This window comes from Macaca fascicularis, chromosome 11 (genome assembly GCF_037993035.2).
Source record: "Macaca fascicularis isolate 582-1 chromosome 11, T2T-MFA8v1.1".
In the NCBI taxonomy this organism is placed as follows: Eukaryota; Metazoa; Chordata; class Mammalia; order Primates; family Cercopithecidae; genus Macaca; species Macaca fascicularis.
The window spans coordinates 32,420,614-32,441,752 of record NC_088385.1 but is presented as its reverse complement, the minus strand read 5'-3'; the positions used below and the strand labels follow the sequence as shown (position 1 = coordinate 32,441,752).

General features: G+C 40.5%; 1 protein-coding gene across 9 annotated transcripts in view; it reads left to right on the top strand.

Moving 5' to 3' along the window:
• The window catches only part of TMTC1 (transmembrane O-mannosyltransferase targeting cadherins 1), a 285,851-nt gene that overhangs the window by 124,416 nt on the left and 140,296 nt on the right, over positions 1-21,139 (top strand). For 6 of the 9 annotated variants that reach the window (XR_012420102.1, XM_005570471.4, XM_074006516.1 and 3 more), the window contains 2 exons: positions 1,091-1,172; positions 1,989-2,092. The exons of the other annotated variants lie outside the window; for them this stretch is intronic. Coding sequence is in view for 5 of the 6 variants with exons in the window: in XM_005570471.4 (XP_005570528.2) it covers positions 1,091-1,172; positions 1,989-2,092 (186 nt within the window). In the remaining variant the exon portion in view is untranslated. The remainder of the gene's footprint in view (positions 1-1,090; positions 1,173-1,988; positions 2,093-21,139) is intronic. 9 annotated transcript variants of the gene reach the window in all.

Here is a 21,139-nt window from a genome sequence, read left to right as displayed (position 1 = left end):
TCATATTTTTTTTTTTTTTTAAAAACCAGCCAACCACATGTCTTATATGTAGATATCCAGAGCTCCCACTTTCTATGACTGAGTAAGCTGTAGCAGGGCAGGATCCACACAGGTTCCTGCCCCTCTAGAAGCTGACATTCTTGTAACCTACTTTGGTTCCAAGAACCACAGGCAGGTGAGAAAATTATTCGCTGAATACCAGTGAGCTGTAATCCTAACACAGATACTCAGAACTTTGTTGCCTTAAAAAAATTACTTAACTGACTGGGTGCAGTGGCTCACGCCCGTAATCCCAACACTCTGGGAGGCTGAGGTGGGTGGATCAACTGAGGTCAGGAGTTCAAGACCAGCCTGGCCAACACGGTGAAACCCCGTCTGCACTAAAAATACAAAAATTAGCTGGGCGTGGTGGCAGGTGCCTGTAACCCCAACTACTCGGGAGGCTGAGGCATGAGAATCGCTTGAACCCAGGAGGTGGAGGTTGCAGTGAGCCGAGATCACACCATTGTACTCCAGCCTGGGTGACAAGAGCGAAACTCCGTCTCAATAAATAAATAAATAAATAACTTAACCTCCTATAACCTTGGCATCTTCTATTTTTAGAGGTAAGAGATTTGTGAGGTATTTTGTGGGTGGAAGACATTGGAGCCTCCAAATTATATTAAGTAGGTAAATAAACTCTTATTTTGTTTAAGATTATACCAGTGTAACTGTATCATTTTCAAAATGACTAGGTTATTTGGGATTCGATGGGATAGTAATATTCGTAGCTAACAGAGCTAAGTCCTGTTCTAGATATTATCTCATTTATTCCTCCCAACTTTCCTGTGAGGTAGATATTATTATTGTCTCCCTTTTCTAAGTGAGTAAAATAGATGTACAAAGAGGTTCAGAAACTTGCCCGAGGTCTCCCGGGCTCTTAGCAGCAGCAGAACTGGGAATTGAAACCCAGGTGTTCTGGCTGCAGAGGCCCTGCTCTCAGCATTGTTCTCTGCAGCCTTCTTCAGAGCTGCAGTGTCTTTGCCTTGAAAGGAGAACATTGTGTCTGGTAGACACACTTACCTAAGATTTTTTTTCTTTCCCTTTTTAGGTATCTGAGAGCAAGCAGCAATAGAAATTTCCTGCTTACCATGAGACCATTTTTAAAAAGGGCCATTTTGGTCCTAAGTTATGTAAGTATATATATATATATATACTTTTGAAATATCTGATAAGGAGTGTTTTCACTGTATCTCAGCTCAAAGATGTAATTCAAATTATTTAATAGAGTCAGCAATAGACTCTAACATCATGATACTGGGATCAAACAGTTGGCATGCCATAATGTTACAAAGCATCCAAAGGTATATATGAAAGCATTCCAGGGATATGTGGATTTGATGATGTGGACAATGTGAACTACAGTATTCTATGAGTCCTTTTCAAGATGCTGAGACTGAGTTGTCTCAAGAGGAGGCAGTGCAATCCTGGCTGTATCGGTTTTCTATTGCCACATAACAAACCACCCCGAGCTTTAGTGGCTTAAATATAATAACCCTATGTTGGTCCTATCTGCTTTAGTTTGGGCAGTATTCAGCTTTTCGGGTCTTCTGATCATCATGATTTGGGGCTGAGGTTACTCAATCAAGTTTATTCAGCTATCATCTGAGCCAGGTCATCTCGGTTCTCCTCTACGTGGTATCTCATCCCCGAGGGCCTCTCCCTGTGGGTTCTTTTTCCAGAAGGGTAGTCAAGACTTCCTTGTCACATGGCAGCTGGTTTCTAAAAGAATAAACTAAAAGTTGCTGCACCTCCCAAAGATTAGGTCCAGATGTGACATAAGGTACCTTCTGCATGTTCTGTTGGTCAATACAAGCCAGCCACAAGACTAACTCAGATTTAAGGGGAGGGGCGACTGACTTCATTCCCTGTTAGAGGAACAGAATGCACATGAAAAAAGGGTGGAGATTATTGGTGGCAATCTCACTGAATCTTCTTATTCTCTGAAGGTGCTTGTCATTTTGTACTTCCGTCTGTGGATAATGGGAGGATCTATGCCCCTCTTTTCAGAGCAGGATAATCCAGCTTCATTTTCGCCTTACATTCTTACAAGGTTAGTATAAGTACTTTTTAAAAAACCTGGTATTTATTAGATAATTTTGAGTAATCTTAAATTACAGGCTGACTTTGCATATTGAGGATTGTGGTCTATCCTTCATGTGGGGAGAAAAGAAACTATACATTTGAAATTGTTTTCAATAAATAAAGCTGTTTTGGCAGTATTATTGCTGTTGTTTCCTTTGGTGTATATTTGTTTATTCAACAAATATTTAACTGGATACTGTCTTAGTTTATTTTTGGTTGCTATAAAAAACTAACTGAGACTAGGTAATTTATAAAGAAAAGCATTTATTTGGCCCACTATTCTGATGGCTGGAAAGTTAAGATTAGACATCTGGTGAGGGCTCAGGCTGCTTCCGTTCATGGCGGAAGATGATGGTGAGCTGACCGTGTGCAGCTATGACATAGAGAGAGAGGAAGCAAGAGAGAGAGCAGAGGTGCCAACTGGCTTTTTAGCAACTGGCTTTTGTGGGAACTAATAGAGCAAGAAGTTACCTCCAAGGAAAGGGATTAATCTAATATAAGGGTTCTGCCCTCCTCACCCAAGCACCTCCCACTAGGCCTCCACACTACCACACTGGAGATTACATTTCGCTATGAGATTTGGTGGGGACAGATAAACCGTATCTAAACCATAGCAGTCACTTATCAAAAATAACTATCTATTGATTGATACATATGTTGAACGTTACAGAACAATGTGCAGAGAAGTGTACAGAGGTTGACTGGATATCATAACCATTTGTAAGATAAAATAAGTGGGGTGGTTGGAAGTGACAAATAGAAATGAACAACAGTTTTTGCTAAGATACAGCTAATCACTCCACTTGTCCTTAAGAGTTCTGAGGGGTTTGGGTCAAGAAGTAATGCTGGTCAGTGGCTCTGATTCACTGAATAGGATTTTAAGCCCTTAACTGTTTTATTTGCTGTGATGTATAGCTGAGGTTTTCAGATGTAATTATATTGGACAGTTTTAATACCTTCCTTCAGAATATATTGTTGCTATAATGTTTTAAGAATTGGGATGCCTTTCTTTTGGCTGGAACCACCATCTTCTAATAATTTGCTGTGATGAGGAACACAAAGAAAAAGAGGAGAGGCATCCCATAGATGTTCTCTAGGCCTTTTAGCAAACATAGAGTTGTTCCTTTGGCCACATACATGCAGATCTATAAGAAAGGTGATATTGTTGACATCAAGGGAATGGGTTCTGTTCAAAAAGGAAGGCCCCACAAATGTTTCCATGGCAAAACTGGAAGAGTCTACAATGTTACCCAGCTGCTGTTGGCTTTGTTATAAACAAGTTCAGGGCAAGATTCTTGCCAAGAGATTTAATGTGCGTATTAAGCACTCTAAGAGCCGAGATAGCTTCCTGAAATGCATGAAAGAAAATGATCAGAAGAAGAAGGAAGGCAGAGAAGCACACTTTGTGAATGAGTGGAATGGAGCCTGCCCTGCTGGAACCTGTCCCTTATGAATTTGTGTTGTAATAGAGGTCAAAAAATAAATAAAAGACCTGGGGACTATAAACAATTAAAAATATAAAAAATTAAGATGCACTCTTCTAAAATGTTCATAGTTTTACATACCTTTAATGTTATCTAATATCATTTTAATGATAGTAACCTTCACTTTGTTTTGTATTTGCAGAGAAATTATAAATTTTAAATATTGATCTATGGGGCATTTATATTTTAGTTTATTTGTATCTCTTAGGGACAACAGATTGCTAGATTTTGTTTTTTGTTTTTTGTTCTTGTTTTTGTATTTTTGAGATGGAGTCTCACTCTGTCTCCCAGTCTGGAGTGCAGTGGCGTGATCTTGGCTCACTGCAACCTCCGCCTCCCTGGTTCAAGTGATTCTCTTGCCTCAGAGTAGCAAGTAGCTGGGACTACAGGCACACGCCACCATGCCCGGCTAATTTTTGTATTTTTAGCAGAGAGAGAGGGATTTTCGTCATGTTGGCCAGGCAGTCCTCGAACTTCTGACTTCAGTTGACCCACCTGCCCCAGCCTCCCAAAGTGCTGGGATTACAGGTGTGAACCACCACGCCCAGCCTAGATTTTGTTTTTATGTTTGCCAGTGATTTTTCCTTTATATCATCAATTAACTTCTATGTTGGAATTAATAAATTTCTACTACTTTCTTTGCCTTCTATGCTTTTTAAAATTATTTCTAGTATTTTCTTCTCTTTCTTTATTTTCTTTATTTCCCATTTTAAAAAGCTATCTCCCAATATGATTATCACATTTTTATAATAAAAACTATATCACGTTTGTTTTCATTACTTCCAACATGTATTTGTATTAAACTAATCTTGAATATGCTCTCAGAAATAATGTGATATCCAGCTTCTGGTGTTGGCTTACTCCTACTCAGCAGTGTAGAACCTTTATAAATTGTTGTTTATATCTTATGTTTTAAAAATTCTTGTTTAATATATCCTTTAATTAAGCTTGACTTCTCTAGCCCAGCTTTTTGTTAATGTTGCAATCTACTCACCATTTTTAGGTATCTCTCCCTGGCCTTCAAAATCTCCAGGGCTGCTTGTCCAGATATTTTTAGCTGTGCCAGCTCACTAATATATTGTCTTGTGTTCTGTAGCTCCTTAAATAACTACCTTTGTCTATAAGAGAAAAACCAATTTTGCCATATATTCTTGCATAGTGGCTACGTTTCCTTTAGCTTTGGGTTGGTTTCACTCCAAGACTTCTTGTCTCCTGAATTTGAGCATTCATACTTATCTTTGTAGTTAGACGTAGCCTGTTCCCTGAGCTTACCAGTCTCCAAACACTAAGATGTACAGTTAAAAAGAGACAGACGGAGGAGAACGAGAGCATACTGCTGTCAACTCACCAAGCAATTATTTTATTCCTATCTCATGTCGTAAGTAAACAAGTGCTTGTCCCAAGGTCCTTGGTGTTAGGAAAAGGTAGCCATTGATATCTGACTCACAGCTCTCCTAGCTGTAACATCTTAGGGGTCAGGGGCATTAGATGGTGGGGTTTTTTATCCCTGCTGGTAGGAAAAAAAAAAACAATTCTTTGGTGGAACCTGTGGCAAAATTAGTACCTTGAGCCATTTGCTAGATTCTGCCTTTCACTTCCAAGGCATATATATACTTTTCAAAGGGATCTGCTACATATTTTGTCCAGGACTTTCTGTCTGTGAATCAGTCCATGCAAGCAACTGTAACTCAGGCAGTTCAATTAATAAAAAGTGATGGAATAGAATATCCTAATACCCATATCTTTATATTCTTCCTTTCCTTTCTTTTGAAAACTATCTTTCTGTTCTTGTGTTTCAAATACAAAATATCAGCCTGGCCAACATGGTGAAAACCCGTCTCTATTAAAAATACAAAAATTAACCAGGCATGGTGGCAGGCGCCTATAATCCCAGCTACTTGGGAGGCTGAAGCAGGAGAATTGCTTGAACGGGGAGGCAGAGGTTGCAGTGAGCTGAGATTGCACCACTCCAGCCTGGGCGACAGAGCGAGACTCTGTCTTTAAAAATAAATAAATAAATAAAATTGTGTGTGTGTGTGTGTGTGTGTATGTGTGTGTTTGTGTGTATAAATATATGTATATAACCGGGGATATTTCACTGACATTTGTTATGAATGGCTTTACTCATTCATCTGAGATGGCCACATTAGAATTGACTCTTTTGAGCACCTAGAAAATGGTCTCTAATTCTTTTCCCAAGTAAAGTTCCTACTCAACTTGCATACTCCTTTGTCCTGTCGTAGGCTGGTGATTCTTAAAGTGGACTATCTTGGTCTGTTTCCTAGTTGCATTGGCTTTTCTTTCCTTCTTAGCAGCTGTGCAGTTTAGCTGTGATTTGGCTGGGTGTCTGCAGTCTGTTGTGAGTAACCAGGTGCTTGTCATGTGGTTTTGACAGTCTGGCTCCTTGATGTTTCATCTCTTTTACTGAATTTAGGAACTTTGCACATCTTTCAGTAGCATTTTTGCTTCTGTCTTGCAAGTATTGTTTCTTATTTTAAAGTAGGTATAATAAGTTATTATCAGGTGAGAGTTTTCAGTTTAGCTTTTCTTTTTCCATTTAGTAGCTGTTAGGGTTATTAATGACATGTAATTTTTAAAAATCCTAATAACTTTTAAGAGTAGCTTGGTCAAGCCTTCTTTGTTTCAAGTGATTTTACTTGTGAGATTCACTCTTTTACATATCTATTTCTGTGTGTTTAACTCGGAGGGAATATGCTGTCATTTTCTGTTTACACTGAGCTTCAAAATCATTGTGGTATGCTTATGAAATACCTTTGTTAAGCAAAATTTCTAAGACATGGGAACAAAACAAACAAAGATTATGTGACATTCACAGTAATGTAGAACATAAGGTGACAAACTGAGAAGAATGCGACATTGGTAGGCTTATTATTTGCTGCTTACTGTATTTTACAACTTTGTCGTCTTAGAATTTAATGTACAGAAACCTGATAGGTGTGATTATTTCTTTCCTCTCTAGTGGAAAAAATAAAACTTAAAATATTAGTTTTATTGCTTTGCATCACATTAGAAAAAAAATTGTTACTGATTTGCCAGTCTCATTCCCCTACATTGTTTCATGAAGACTGCAAAAATCCCAATTTTTTAAATTCAACTTGTATATGTGTATATATTTATTTTATAATAGACCACCAACCACTGGTCTACTTTCTGTCTCTGTAGATTTACCTATTCTGAACATGTATGTAGGAATGGAATCGTATGGACGGGCAAGGTGGCTGACGCCTGTAATCCCAGCACTTTGGGAGGCTGAGGAGGGCAGATCATGAGGTCAGGAGATGGAGATAGAGACCATCCTGGCCAACATGGAGAAAACATGCCTCTACTAAAAATACAAAAATTAGCCGGGTGTGGTGGCTCATGCCTGTAATCCCAGCTACTCAGGAAGCTGAGGCAGGAGAATTGCTTGACCCTGGCAGGCGGAAGTTGCAGTGAGCCGAGATCGTGCCACTGCACTCTAGCCTGGTGACAGAGCAACACTCCATCAAAATAAAATAAAATAAAATAAAATAAAATAAAATAAAATAAATAGAATCATATAATAGGTGGAAGTTTGTGACTGGCTTCTTTCATTTACAGGTTATCAAGATTCATCCATGTTGTAGTATATGTCAATACTTGACTCCTTTTTATTCCCCAGTAGCATTCCATTATATGGCTATATCATACATCTCATTTTTTTTCATAAAAATGGGCATTTGGGTTGTTTCGTCTTTTTGGCTATTACAAATAATGGTGCTATGAACATTCATATACAAGTTTTTGTGTAGATGTATGTTTTCATTTCTCTTGAGTGTGTACCTAGGAGTGGAATTGCTGGATTATAAATGTTAACTTTATGTTTCACTTTTTGAGGAACTGACAGAATATTTACCAAAGCAACTGCACTATTTTACATTCCTACCAGCAGTACGTGAGGATTCCAGAATCTCTATATTTTCACCAACATTTGTCTTTTTGACAGTGTGTTTTATTATAGCCATACAAATGGGTAGGGAATGGTATGTCACTGTGGTTTTGATTTATTTATATTTAGCTGGTGGCTAATGATGTTGAGCATCTCCTCATGTACATACTGATTCTTTTGCTGTCTTCTTTGGAGAAAAGTTGGAGATCCTTTATTCACTTTTTACTTGGGTTGTTTGTCTTTTTATTTCCAAGTTGTAACATTTTTCTTAATATATTCAAGATACAAGTCCCTTATCTGATCTATAATTCATAAACACATTCTCTTTCTTTCTGTATATTGTCATTTCACTTACTTGATGATGTCCTTTGAAGCATGAAAGTTTTTTATTTTGATGAAGTCCAATTTATTTTTGTTGTTTCTAAGATATATATCTTCTATATCTAAGAAGGCTTTGCCTAACGCGAATTCTTTTCTGAACTCTCTTGGTCAAGTATCTTTTTCCCACGTTTATGAGTTACGCAAACCTTTAGTTTGTGCTGTGTATTTGTATGAAGATTATGTTTTTAATATTTAAAAAATTGTACTTTGATACAGTTGATTTGGAATTTGGAAGCAATTTGGAAGCCATTTAGAATTTGACTTTTTATTCTTGACCATTGGGTATATCAAGACGTAAGGTAGATTCCTTACAGAGTTGGATCATCATTATTCCAATGATGGAATATTCAGGATACACTGGTGACAAGGCCCTTAATCTTTTACCTTTCCTTTTTAACCCAGACATTCAGATGTATTAGCTGTCAGTCAGTTCTTTGTGACTGACCAGTAACTTTTCCAACCTGTAATTAATTGAGATTGTGTGAATCATTTAGTGGCATGAAGTTGAATTGTAAATGTTTCTACTTTCCACTTGAGAAGAACCATATAATTAGAAACTAAAGAACAAAGGAGACATTGTATCTTTATCACACAACTTTCTTTTGATAAGCAAGTTCCCCAAGGCCCAATTGTCCATTTAGTTGTCCATAACACACAACCTGTCAGTCATGATTGGTGATGACTACTTCCTTTCTTTCTTTCCTCTCATCCAAGCAGTCCCCTCGTCCTGTGACTGCTCTTCCTAATCGCTGAAATTCATGCAGTTATCTCCATCCCCACTGCCACCATCTTCCTGAAGGCCCTCATGGTCTCTGGCCTGTGTTCCTGAAATAGCTTCTTAATTTGTCTCTGTCCTCACAGTTTACTCTCCTCAGGTCCTCCATGTCATTTTCAAATGATATTTCTAGCTGGATTAATATTTAGAAGGTCAGTGGTTTCCTACACCCATTAGGATCCATGAAGAGTAAGGGATCTGGCCATTGCCACTTTTTTTTTTTTTTGAAACAGAGTTTCACTCTGTCACCCAGGCTGGAGTGCAGTGGCAAGATCTTGGCTCACTGCAACCTCTGCCTTCTGGGTTCAAGCAATTCTCCTGTCTCAGCCTCCCGAGTAGCTGGGATTACACGTGTATACCACCATGCCCAGCTAATTTTTGTATTTTTAGTAGAAATGGGGTTTCACCGTGTTGGCCAGGCTGGTCTTGAACTCCTGACTTCAGGTGATCTGCCCTCCTCGGCCTCCCAAAATGCTGGGATTACAGGCGTGAACCACTGCACCCAGTGAAGATATATTTTTGTTCTATCTCATTACACTTTATTGTTATAGGCTATTCCCCAAATTTTCCGTCCCATTTAAATGTGAATTTCTCAGGGGCAGGAACCATATCTTATCTTTCTTTGTGTCTTTGGCAGGTTTTACAGTGCTGAGCACAGGACAGAGCCATGATAATTGTTTACTGTTTGATGGATGAATGCATGATTGACTCTGCTGTCATAGGCCTGCTGCTTCTATGAACATCAAACTACCTTTACCTTTTTGTTTCTGAAGGCCACTTTGCCCTACTACCTCTGGAAATATCCTTGTTTTGCTTTTTGTCATTAAGACATTTTCAGCTGCATGTGCTTTTATGCACCCTGGTATGGAGATGGTAACTCTACTCTGTCATGAGAATGACCCACACAGTGCAGTGATAGGCTTAAAATGCATGCAATTATGGAACCCCAATATCATCTTGGGCCTTCTTCTTTGAGATTTAAAGAAAACTGGCTTAAATCCTTTCCCACTTGCTTGAATGTTCATTGCCCTCCTCCGGATTTATGTGCTTCCCTAGAACCTTATATTCTCATGGGACATCTCCCATTCCATTTTCCCTTTCCTGCTACAACTACCTGATGGCCCTTACAATTATCTTATGATCTTACGAGGCTTTGGCTCAGAGTCTGATACAAAATAAATCCTTAGAACATTGTTGAATAAATGACTGGCGACCTTGGTTATAGTTAGCGTCCTTAGAAAAGATTAAGTCTTGTGGAGCCACCCTTCTGAGAAGGTTGTAACACACCTAGTATTCCACTCTGGGCACCAGAAAGTTTCCCTTTCCTGCTAAACTCTACATCTGGTGCCTGTTACACAGACCATGGCCACTCTCATTTCCTTTTCTTGTGCCAGCCAATTTACAGGAAGGCATAGACCTTTCACATTCATATCTCCTACAGTACCACTCATATAAGGCATTTGTGTTCAAGGGACTTTAGAGAAATCTGGAGACAAAGAGCAGAGTTACATCACAGAACCATGCCACAGGTAACTTACATTAATCATCTTGCACAAAATCCTCCAGCATCTCTTCCACTGGGGAATTCTTGATGGCTCATTTTTTATTTTTTGGCAAGTTTTTTTGCTTTAGTTATTTCCTTAGCCTTACCTCTCTCCTTTTTTGTTCTTCATTTTCTGTTCCTCCTTTGTCCAAATTCCTAATAATTTCTTACATAGCCCTAGACAGTACAGGCCACCCGAGACTATCTCCAAAATCTCACACACCTATGCCTCACCTAGGTGAGACGAGGCTATGCTAAGGTAATAGCAAGCTCTGAAATTAAAATGACTGAACATGAAAAGGTTTAATTTTTTGTTTACAGGAGGAGGGCTGAGGGCCCAGTAACTTTCTAGGGATGTTGCCTTCCAGCCGGTTGACTCTGGGTTCTGAGCTGCTTGCATTTTATAGTCCTGCCATTTGGAATGGCTAAGTCAGTGTAGCAGAGGGAGAGAAAGTTAGTGGGGCCCTAACTTCTTATATCGAAACTTACAAGTACATATTACAAAAGCGGAGAGAATAGTGTAATGAGCTCCATGTTTGTCCCATCACCCAGCTTCAGCATTTATCAACTATGCTTAATCTTATTCCATCAATAGCCCCACCCACTAACAGTCCCTCTTGTTTTCCCTGACCCGCCACAAACTGTCTGGAAACTAGTCCCAACTATAGTGCCAGTTCAGTCGTCATCACTTCAGCATACAATATCTCTAAAAGATATGGCTATCTTTTAAAATATACAACCACAGTATTCTCATGGTAGCTAAAACAATATTTCCAACCATTCTTTAGTATCATTGAGTATTCATTCCATCACACAGTTTACAAGTGTTTCAGCCTCAAGAGACCCACGGTACCTCTGCTCAGACCTGCAGGCCAGAAGTAGTCACGTACCCCCTCCAAATACAAAGGGGCTGGAAAGTGTAGCCCCCTTTGTGCCTCAGAAGAAAATCAAACAGACTGGATGAATACGTAGTTTTGTGTCTGATACAGCCTACAGTGGTGTTTTCCTTTGAAACTACAACAAGAAATGTTGAAGATCATTTTCTCTCTGAAGGAAATTCCAGGTCTAGCTTTTTAGATAACATCTTTTTCTCCCCCTCTATTCACATATCAACAAGGGTCTTCAAGCCTATTTTATGAACCACCAGAACTGAATGCCTCAGAATCCTGGGCCCTCGCGGATCTCCATTCTTTCCGTTTACCTACAACATCTATTAGCAGGTCTACGTCCCACCTGTTCGTAAAGGCTCAGATCAGTGCTGCTTCTTCAGGAAGGTTTCTCTGCTAGAAAACTTATACTGACTGCTTTCCCCTTCTAGTCTGCACACTTATTTGTACCATCATGTGAATTCCTGAATACGATCATGTTTTCTTAACATTTCACCATGATCTGGTCACTGAAATAATGAATGCTTTGACTTTGCCACTGAGAGAGGGAACCTGTTGATTTTGCAATGTGAGAACTGCTCAAGAGGGCAGGTCTAGGGTGGATGGCTGGGATGACCTGAGGCCCAGGTGTCTCACCTCAGGAAGAGAGGTGACAGTTCACAGAAGTCAAAATCAGAAAGTTAGGTAGGAGCCGGGTGTGGTGGCTCACACCTGTAATCCAGGCACTTTGGGAGGCAGAAGTGGGTGGATCACTTGAGGTCAGGAGTTTGAGACCAGCCTGGCCAACATGGTGAAACCCCGTCTCTAGTAAAAATACAAAAATTAGCCAGGCATCATGGTGCACATCTGTAATCCCAGCTACTCGGGAGGCTGAGGCAAGAGAGTGGCTTGAACCTTGGGAGGCAGAGGTTGCAGTGAGCTGATATCGTGCCACTGCACTTCAGCCTGGGCAACAGACTGAGACTCCTCAAGAAAAAAAAAAAAGAAAGAAAAAAGAAAGTTAAGTAGGAAGATGCTCTAAATGCAGATTGAGGTACTGAATAGTTTTGCTTATAGCCCAGTGGATGACAACTACCTGATGGCCCTTACAATTATCTTATGATCTTATGAGGCTTTGGCTCAGAGCCTGATACAAAATAAATCCTTAGAACATTGTTGAATAAATGACTGGTGACCTTGGTTATAGTTAGCATCCTTAGAAAAGATTAAGCCTGTGTAGCCACCCTTCTGAGAAGGTTGTAACACACCTGGTATTCCACTCTGGGCACCAGAAAGTTGACTGTAATTATTATTGCACACTGTCCCACCTCATTCCCCATGCTTTGCCCAATTTTCTGTCTTCAAAACCATCTGCAAGGGTCTGTCTACTTGTAACTTTATAAAAACAGTGAAATGCTTCCTCGAAAATGACGGAATTTATATTGTGAAATATCTGGTTAACTTGCACAATTACATATATGACAAAATAAAAATACAATACAGTGTGGTTCTGATATTTATTTCCATTTGTTCTCTAGAAAGGTGGTGAGGGCGTAAGCCAGGGGTGACTATGGGAACTCTCTTTTCCTGGACCCACCTGTCCCCAGTCCTGTTTTGTCAGCTTGGTTCTCTTACTTACCTCCTCTGTCCTTTGGTTTCTCATAGCTTGAAATCTGAATGACTGTATTTATGTTAATCACAAAGAATGCTCTATTATCTTATTTGTAGTTGTTCTAAATTTAGATTTTATTAAATTGCTCTTTTTTTAACAACTAAGAAAATTTTGTCCTCATAGATCTAAATCCCTCTATCTGTCCTATCCCACATGGAATTTCTATAGGAACAAGAGTCAGAAGTTTTCACAAGAGGTAAAAGAGGGTGAGTAGGCATAGAATTCACACAGTAAAACCGATGGATGAAAATGACAAATCAGGATGGTAGTTGGGAATTTTGACAGTGAAGCGGGGCTACAGCCCAGGGGAGAGAGTTGGGTTTGGAGTAGGAATCTAGAACCAAAAAGATAAAACCAAGGACAAGTGAATGTGGGCAGAGGTGGAGGATGGATGGGCCTGAAGACAGGTGATTGTCTAGATCCGTGCAGTCCGCCAGAGGAGCTGCGGGCCCCATATGACTACCTAGCACTTCAAATGCTAGTTTCAATGGACATGTGCTGGAAGTGTAAAGGCACACCACACTTCACAGACTTAGTAAGAAAAAAATGTAAAATATCCCATTAATAATTTTTACATTGATTATCTATTGAAATGATAATATTTTGGGTATATTCATTGAAACAAGATATATTTATGAAACTAATTCTTTATGTTTCATTTTATTCTTTTTAATGTAGCTGATAGAAAATTGAAAATTATATATACTTTCATTCTCTGTGGGATGGCACTGGCCTAGAACCAGCACTGTGCTCCTGGCTTGACCCCACGCCAGATGAGCTAGAAGGATGAGTGACTGGCGAGGCATGAGTGGCATATGCTGTAGATGCAGCACTCTTTGCAGCCTCTGTCTGCCTCTGGTTTGAATGGCCTCTTCTAATCTGCCATGTTGTGTTTTGCTCAGCTGATTCTGAGTGGTGGGAAGATTTTATTGCACTCCGCCTTAGAATTGTGCCAATTTAGAATTTGATTCTCATCTGAAAAAAAAAAAAGGAAAATATTCTTCAAGACCCAAGACCATAGGTGCTTATGATACTTCTTGTAAATTATCACTCAAAGTTGTGCTGTGAATAGAGCCATGAGGGGCCTTAAGAATTTATCTCAGCTAGGTAGTCAAACCTGAATGTGCCTCAAAAACACTAGGGAATCACGTTAAAGTATAAGTTCTGAAGTCCAGATGCCCAGAGGTTCTGCTTCCATGTTTTTTGTAGACTTGCATTTGAAAAGTGATAGAATAGATTTTATGTATAACCTGTCCTGTCCGAAAAGTGTCATTTGCTTCCAGATTTGCTCTTCTGTTTCTATAAGTATCTTCAGAAATGTGATCCTTTGACCTCCACTCTTGTACATCTGGGATTAAGGATAAAAACAAAAGCCAGAGTTAAGTATGGCTTCTGCATAGGGCTGGAGCCTGCAGGAGAAATATCATTTCCACTACCACAGCCATGCTGTGCTGCCTAGTAATTGGTTTTGTCTTACCAGTTTGAAGGAGATAACATAAAGCAGTCTATACTTGATGGAAGAAGTATTGCCTTTATCACATTGAAAATGGTTGTCTTTCAAATCCAGAAAGGAGATAACACAGGATTTTCAGTGAAAGGATATACAGGCTCTCTCTCAGCATCATATTTTTTCATGAGATTTGGTCCTGGATAAACAACTAGAATAGATTTGCTTAAGTGGTAGGTCTGTTTTTGCTGTTAAGAAATATAGGCAAAGGTTTCTATTTGTAGGAAAAGATGAAGATAGGAAATAACAAGATGAAACTAGCACGCAATATCTTCCACGCTCTAAAGAAGCTTCTTTCTCATCTTTCCATTTTGGTTGATGGTTTCAAAGAGACACAAAACCTTAGATCTTGATTGTTACAGCCTAGGACTCTGTGTCTTCCTTGTAGATGCATCCCTTATAGCCCCGAACATGGGGCTATCTCATAATAACCTCAGAACATTGAATTAAAGTGTTTCTTTTGTAAAATAATATATGGTGTGTTTAAAGAGAGCTATGTAAAATGAACTGCTCTGTTCTTGACTGAGCATCTAACAAAACCTTTGAAACATGTCTACAAGGGCTCTTAAAACATGTTTTTTGGGGCTGGGCGTGGTGGCTCATGCCTGTAATCCTAGCACTTTGGGAGGCTGAAGCGGGTGGATTGCCTGAGGTCAGAAGTTTGAGACCAGTGTAACAAACATGGTGAAACCCCGCCTCTACTAAAAATACAAAAATTAGCCTGGCGTGGTGGCGTGCGCCTGTAGTCCCAGCTACTCGGGAGGCTGGGGCAGAATTGCTTGAACCCGGGAGGCAGAAGTTGCAGTGAGCCGAGATTGCGCCACTGCACTCCAGCCTGGGTGACAGAGCGACACTCTGTCTCAAAAAGAAACATGTGTTTTCGAAATGAAGCTGAAGCTGTTCTGTATTTTAGAGCTATGATGACCAGACCTGAGTGAATATGAGAATCAATCAAGGAAACATGTTTAATATAAAGATTCTCTGATTCATCTCACAGAAATTCTGATTGGGTAGGTCACAAGATTGGATGACAGAATCTTTGTATCAAACAGCGGCCTACATGACCTGGGGGAGTCACCTGTTTTGAGAACCCTGGGCAAAAACTGTGTCCTCTGTAGCTGAAGAGTTCTCTGTCTGTGATACTGCCCCCATTATGTCTTTGTATTATAATATGTTCATAGAAAAATAGCTTCTTGAGGATGAAAGAAGTTATCAAGGTCAATGAGCATAGTTTTCCAAACCAGGGAGCTTGTGGCAGTAGAAATTTTACCTGGGGACTAGGGATGGGGTGCTGAAAAATGCAGGTCGGGATCACTTACTGACATATTATTTGTTGAAGAAAACTGTCTCATCCTTTAAATCTACATATTGTATTTCCATTACAATCTTAAATCCCAGAGAAGCTGATGAAAGTTAAAGAAACACTTCTTTTATTTTCTGCTAACATTGAAACATAAAGGCCAATATTGCTTTTCACACTGAAAAAAATGCCAAGCCTGAGCTTTTATTTAAGGATTCTATTTCTTGATCCTCTAACAAACATTTTCAGAAGTGCAATCAGTTTGATGTGTCATTAGAGAAGATTATATATGGATTTTTAGTTTACGTCAGCCCTGCTAGGACTACGTGAAAGCTCCAGTTCTTCTGGGCTTCACTGATGAAGGAGTGAGTCAGGGTCTCAGGCGGGTGCCTCTCCATGAGACACCAGTATTTCACCCACCGTATTTCCTTTCACCTCTCCACATTAATAAAGAAATGCTAATGGGAGACCATTTGATGCCATGGACAATTGTATTTGGAGCCAGAAAACTATCTCATGTGTGTGCAAACTCTGCTATATGCTTGCAGTGGGAATTGCATAAATTACAGCCTCTTTAAGGCAATTTTCTTTGCTGCAAGAATGAGTGTAATGCCCACTTCATAGAGATTTTGCTGTCAAATAATCCTTATACACAAATGCTTTGTAAACTAGGAAATGTCGTACATGCTAGTGGTATTTTTAATATTGTATGCGTTTCATTAATAGACCAACAGGATTCTTGTATAGACACCTGGAAACCTGAGCCTGATGCATTGTCAGCAGTCAGTTCATGCCTCCTCAATGAATGTTGAACCTGTGCTTAATAAGAGAAAGTATATGGGTTTGAAATAAACATGTTAAATCCTTTATAGAGAGAAAGATACCTTAGGCAAAAAAATGAACCCAGTATTTATTTTGCAGAAACTGTATTTGCTTTTTTGCAGATATGTGGGTAAGAAGTTGCTAACATTCTCAGACATTGAAATCCGTTTTCTCTACTCTGATGAAGCTCTCTATTAATAAGATTACTGTATTAATGGCACATGTAAAAGGTCAGCAAGACTTAATGACATTTCAGATTCACTTTATAGTTTATCCATGGTAACAAAAATTCTCATTTTAACTACATTCATTGTAGTTTAATGCAAAATAAGAAAAAATAAGCCTGGCATAGCTTTAGGAGGATATTTCAGTGTGAAGAGAGTGCCTGTAACATTGGGTGCTGAAGAGGGCTACAAAAAGGCAGCATCTTCCATCTGTGCCTCTCAACTACATGCCTGGACAACTGCAAGCCTAGCAGATATCTTTTATTGGGTTGTAGAAAAGTATATGTTTGCCCTAGGCTGAAATAAAAGTATAAACTCAAGTATTTCCAGATTCTAAGGCATTATTTTATTATCAGGCTGATTTCTTAAAACCTATAGAATCCATTTATTTTAAGACCTGGGTGCTAGGGAAATAATTATAGACAGACATAGTCACTGCTCCTGAGGAGCTTCTGTTTTAGTGGGGAGGACGGGCACATTCATGGATAGTTACAGGGCAGTGTGCCAAACCCCAGTGTGATGGGACACCCGCCTGTCCTGGGGAGGGATGATATGGAAGGCTTGTCACAGTGAATGGTGTCTGCTCTGGGACCTGAAGCATCCAGAGGCATTGGAGTTCAAGGACCTGTAAGAGTTGATTCCAGAAGATGAGGTGAGCTAGTCAGGTGCTGCTGTCAGAAATGTGAAACTTGAGGGTGAGGCAACTGGTGTGAAGATGACAGAAAAGGAGATGCTGGGAACGGAACTGCTAACTATGCTCAGCCTCCATTATGAACAAGCACAAGAAGCCCCTGAGCAGAGAGTGGAGGTGGAGCAAATGCTAAGAGAAGCAGAGCAGCCAGGAGAAAGGCGTGTAGCCCTCATGGAAGGGTGCTGCCTTTCTTTCTTGCAGTTGCTTAGTTTTGGTTCCCTAAGAATCTTAGTTCTACTCTGAGTTTTCTGTCTTTGAATTCTTCTGGGAATTTTTTTTTTTTTAATTTCCATAAGTTATTGGGGTACAGGTGGTATTTGGTTACATGAGTAAGTTCTTCAGTGGTGATTTGTGAGATTTTGGTGCACCCATTATCTGAGCAGTATACACTGCACCATATTTGTAGTCTTCTATCCCTCGCCCCCCTCACACTCTTCCCCCAAGTCCCCAAAGTCTGTTGTGTCATTTTTATGCCTTTGCATCCTCACAGCTTAGCTCCCACATATCAGTGAGAACATATGATGTTTGGTTTTCCACTCCTGAGTTGCTTCATTTAGTCTCCAGTCTCATCCAGGTCACTGCAAATGCTGTTAATTCATTCCTTTTTATGGCTGTATAGTATTCCATCATATGTATATACATTTTTTTCTTTTTTTTTTTTTTTTTTCCTTATCCATTTGTTGATTGATGGACATTTGGTTGGGTTGGTGCCACGATTTTGCTGTTGTGAATTGTGCTGCTATAAACATGCGTGTGCAAGTATCTTTTTTGAACAATGACTTATTTTCTTCTGGGTAGATACCCAGTAGTGGGATTGCTGGGTCAAATGGCAGTTCTACTTTTAGTTCTTTAAGGAATCTCCACACTGTTTTCCATAGCGGCTGTACTAGTTTACATTCTCACCAGCAGTGTAGAAGTGTTCCCTGTTCACTGCATCCACACCAACATCTACTGTTTTTTGATTTTTTGATTATGGCCATTCTTGCGGGAATGAGGTGGTATTGCATTATGGTTTTGATTTGCATTTCCCTGATCTTTAGTGATGTTGAGCATTTTTTCACGTGTTTGTTGGCCATTTGTATATCTTTTGAGAATTGTCTATTGATGTCCTTAACCCACTTTTTGATGGGATTTTTTTTTTTCTTACTGATTTGTTTGAGGATTGGTTTCAAGATTTAAAGCTCCTTTTAGCAGTTCTTGTAGTGATGGCTTGGTAATTGCGAATTCTCTCAGCATTTGTTTGTCTGAAAAAGACTATTTTTCCTTCATATAAGATGCTTAGTTTTGCTGGATACAATATTCTTCGCTGATAATTGTTTTGTTTGAGGAGGCTGAAGATAGGGCCCCAATCCCTTCTAGCTCATAGGGTTTCTGCTAAGAAATCTGCCAGTAATCTGATAGGTTTTTCCTTAAAGGTTACCTGGTGCTTCTGTCTCACAGCTCCTAAGATTCTTTCGCCTTGACTTTGGATACCTGATGACAATGTGCCTAGGCAAAGATCTTTTTGTGATGAATTTCCCAGTGTTCTTTGTGCTTCTTGTGTTTGGATGTCTAGATCTCTAGCAAGGACATGGAAGTTTTCCTCAATTGCTCCCCCCAATACGTTTTCTAAGTTTTTGGAATCCTCTTCTTCCTCAGGAACACTGATTATTCTTAGGTTTGGTCATTTAACATAATCCCAGACTTCTTGGAGGCTTTGTTTATATTTTCTTATACTTTTTTCTTTGTCTTTGTTGGATTGGGTTAATTCAAAGACCTTATGTTCAAGCTCTGAATTTCTTCTTCTACTTGTTCAATTCTATTGCTGAGACCTTCCAGAGCATTTCACATTTCTAAATGTGTGTCCAAAGTTTCCTGAAGTTTTGATTGTTTTTTCTTTAAGCTATCCGTTTCCTTGAATATTTCTCCCTTCACTTCTTGTATCATATTTTGGATTTCCTTGCACTGGGCTTCACCTTTTTCTAGTCCTTCCCTGATTAGCTTAATAACTAACCTCCTGAATTCTTTTCCAGGAAAATCAGGGATTTCTTCTTGGTTTGGATCCATTGCTGGAGAACTAGTGTGATTTTTTTTGAGGGGGTGTTGAAGAGCCTTGTTTTGTCATATTATCAGGGTTGGTTTTCTGGTTCCTTTCTCATTTGAGTAGGCTCCATCAGAGGGAAAATCTAGGACTGAAGGCTGTGGTTCAGATTCTTTTGTCCCACGGTGTGTTCCCTTGGTGTAGTACTCTCCCCGTTTTCCTATGGATGTGGCTTCCTGTGAGCCAAACTGCAGTGATTATTGTCTCTCTTCTGGATCTAGCCACCCAGTGAATCTACCAGGCTCTGGGCCGATACCAGGGGTTGTCTACACAGAGTCCTGTGATATGAGCCATCTGTGGATCTCTCGGCCATGGATACCAGTGTCTGTTCTGGTGGAGGTGACTGGGGTGTGCAATGGGCTCCATGAGGGTTCTTAGCTTTGGTGGTTTAATGCTCTATTTTTGTGCTGGTTGGCCTCCTGCCAGGTGGTGGCACTTTCCAGAGAGCATCATCTGTGGTAGTATAGGGAGGGACTGACGGTGGGCAGAACCCTAGAACTCCCAAGAGTATATGCCCTTTGTCTTTTGCTACCAGGATGGGTAGGGAAGGACCAGCAGGTGGGGGCGGGGCTAGGTGTGTCTAAGCTCAGACTCTCCTTGGGTGGGTCTTGCTGAGGCTGCTGTAGGGGCTGGGGGTGAGATTCCCGGGTCGCTGGAGTTGTGTACCTAGGATTATGGCCGCCTTTGCTGAGTCATGCAGGCTGTCAGGGAAGTTGGGAAAGCCGGCAGTTACAGGCCTCACCCAGCTCCCACACAAACCGAAGGCAGGTCTCTCTCCCACCGTGCTCCCCTCAACAACCCTCAGACCGTTTCTAGTCGGAGAGTGATACAAGGCTATCTGCCTCCCAGCTGCGTAAGAAGAGGGCTTGGTTCTTCTCCAGCCTGTGGAGTCTGTACATCGGATTCTCACCCTCCCCCGAGTTCTGGCAAGGAGGCTTCTCACCCCATTCAAATTGTTACAGATTTCAGCTAGAGATTTCCTTCTCTCTGTGTAGTTTTACCTCCTGCTTCTCTCCCGTTGGATCCCTGTGGTGCCAGACAGGAATGGCCTGCCAGGGGACCCCGCGAACTCCCAGGGCCCTTCTGTTGCTTCCTCTACCCCAGTATTTCTCTTGGCTCTCCAAATTGACTCAGCTCCGGGTAAGTCGGAAACTTCTCCCACAAACAGACCTTCAGCTTCTCCTGTTGGGGGGATGTGTTTGCGAGAGGAGGGTCTCCCTCTCCAAACACTTCCACTGTTGGGGCACTCACAGTTTTGTGGGGGGTCTCCCGGGTCCTAAAGGAGCAGTCCTCTTTCTTAAGAGGGTCTGTGGGTCCTCTTGGGATTGCTGATTTGTTCTTGCAATCAATCTGGAGCTAAAATTCACAATGCGAGCCCCCCTCGCTGCTCTGTCCGCAGCCACATCTAGTCCTGCCTCCTGTCTGCCATGATCTCGCCATACATCTCTTCTGGGAATTTTCAAAATAGTGTCTACCTTTAATTGAGCTGGATTAATTGGACCATTCATCCTTACAAGCCAGAAGAACTCCAACAGAACACAATGAGAAGCTGGTCAGAATTGCTTGGCTCTGTTTTCTTCTTTCGTTGGGTATTTGGAAATAGTCTCCCTATCTCTATGGGTCCCAGGTGCTAAGCAGCAAGTGTTCAGTACTACTGATGGGTCTCGGCCCTGGAATGCCCCATGGGGGGCACAGCACTTATCTGGCATCTTCTACTTTGCTTGCTTTTACATGATCCATTC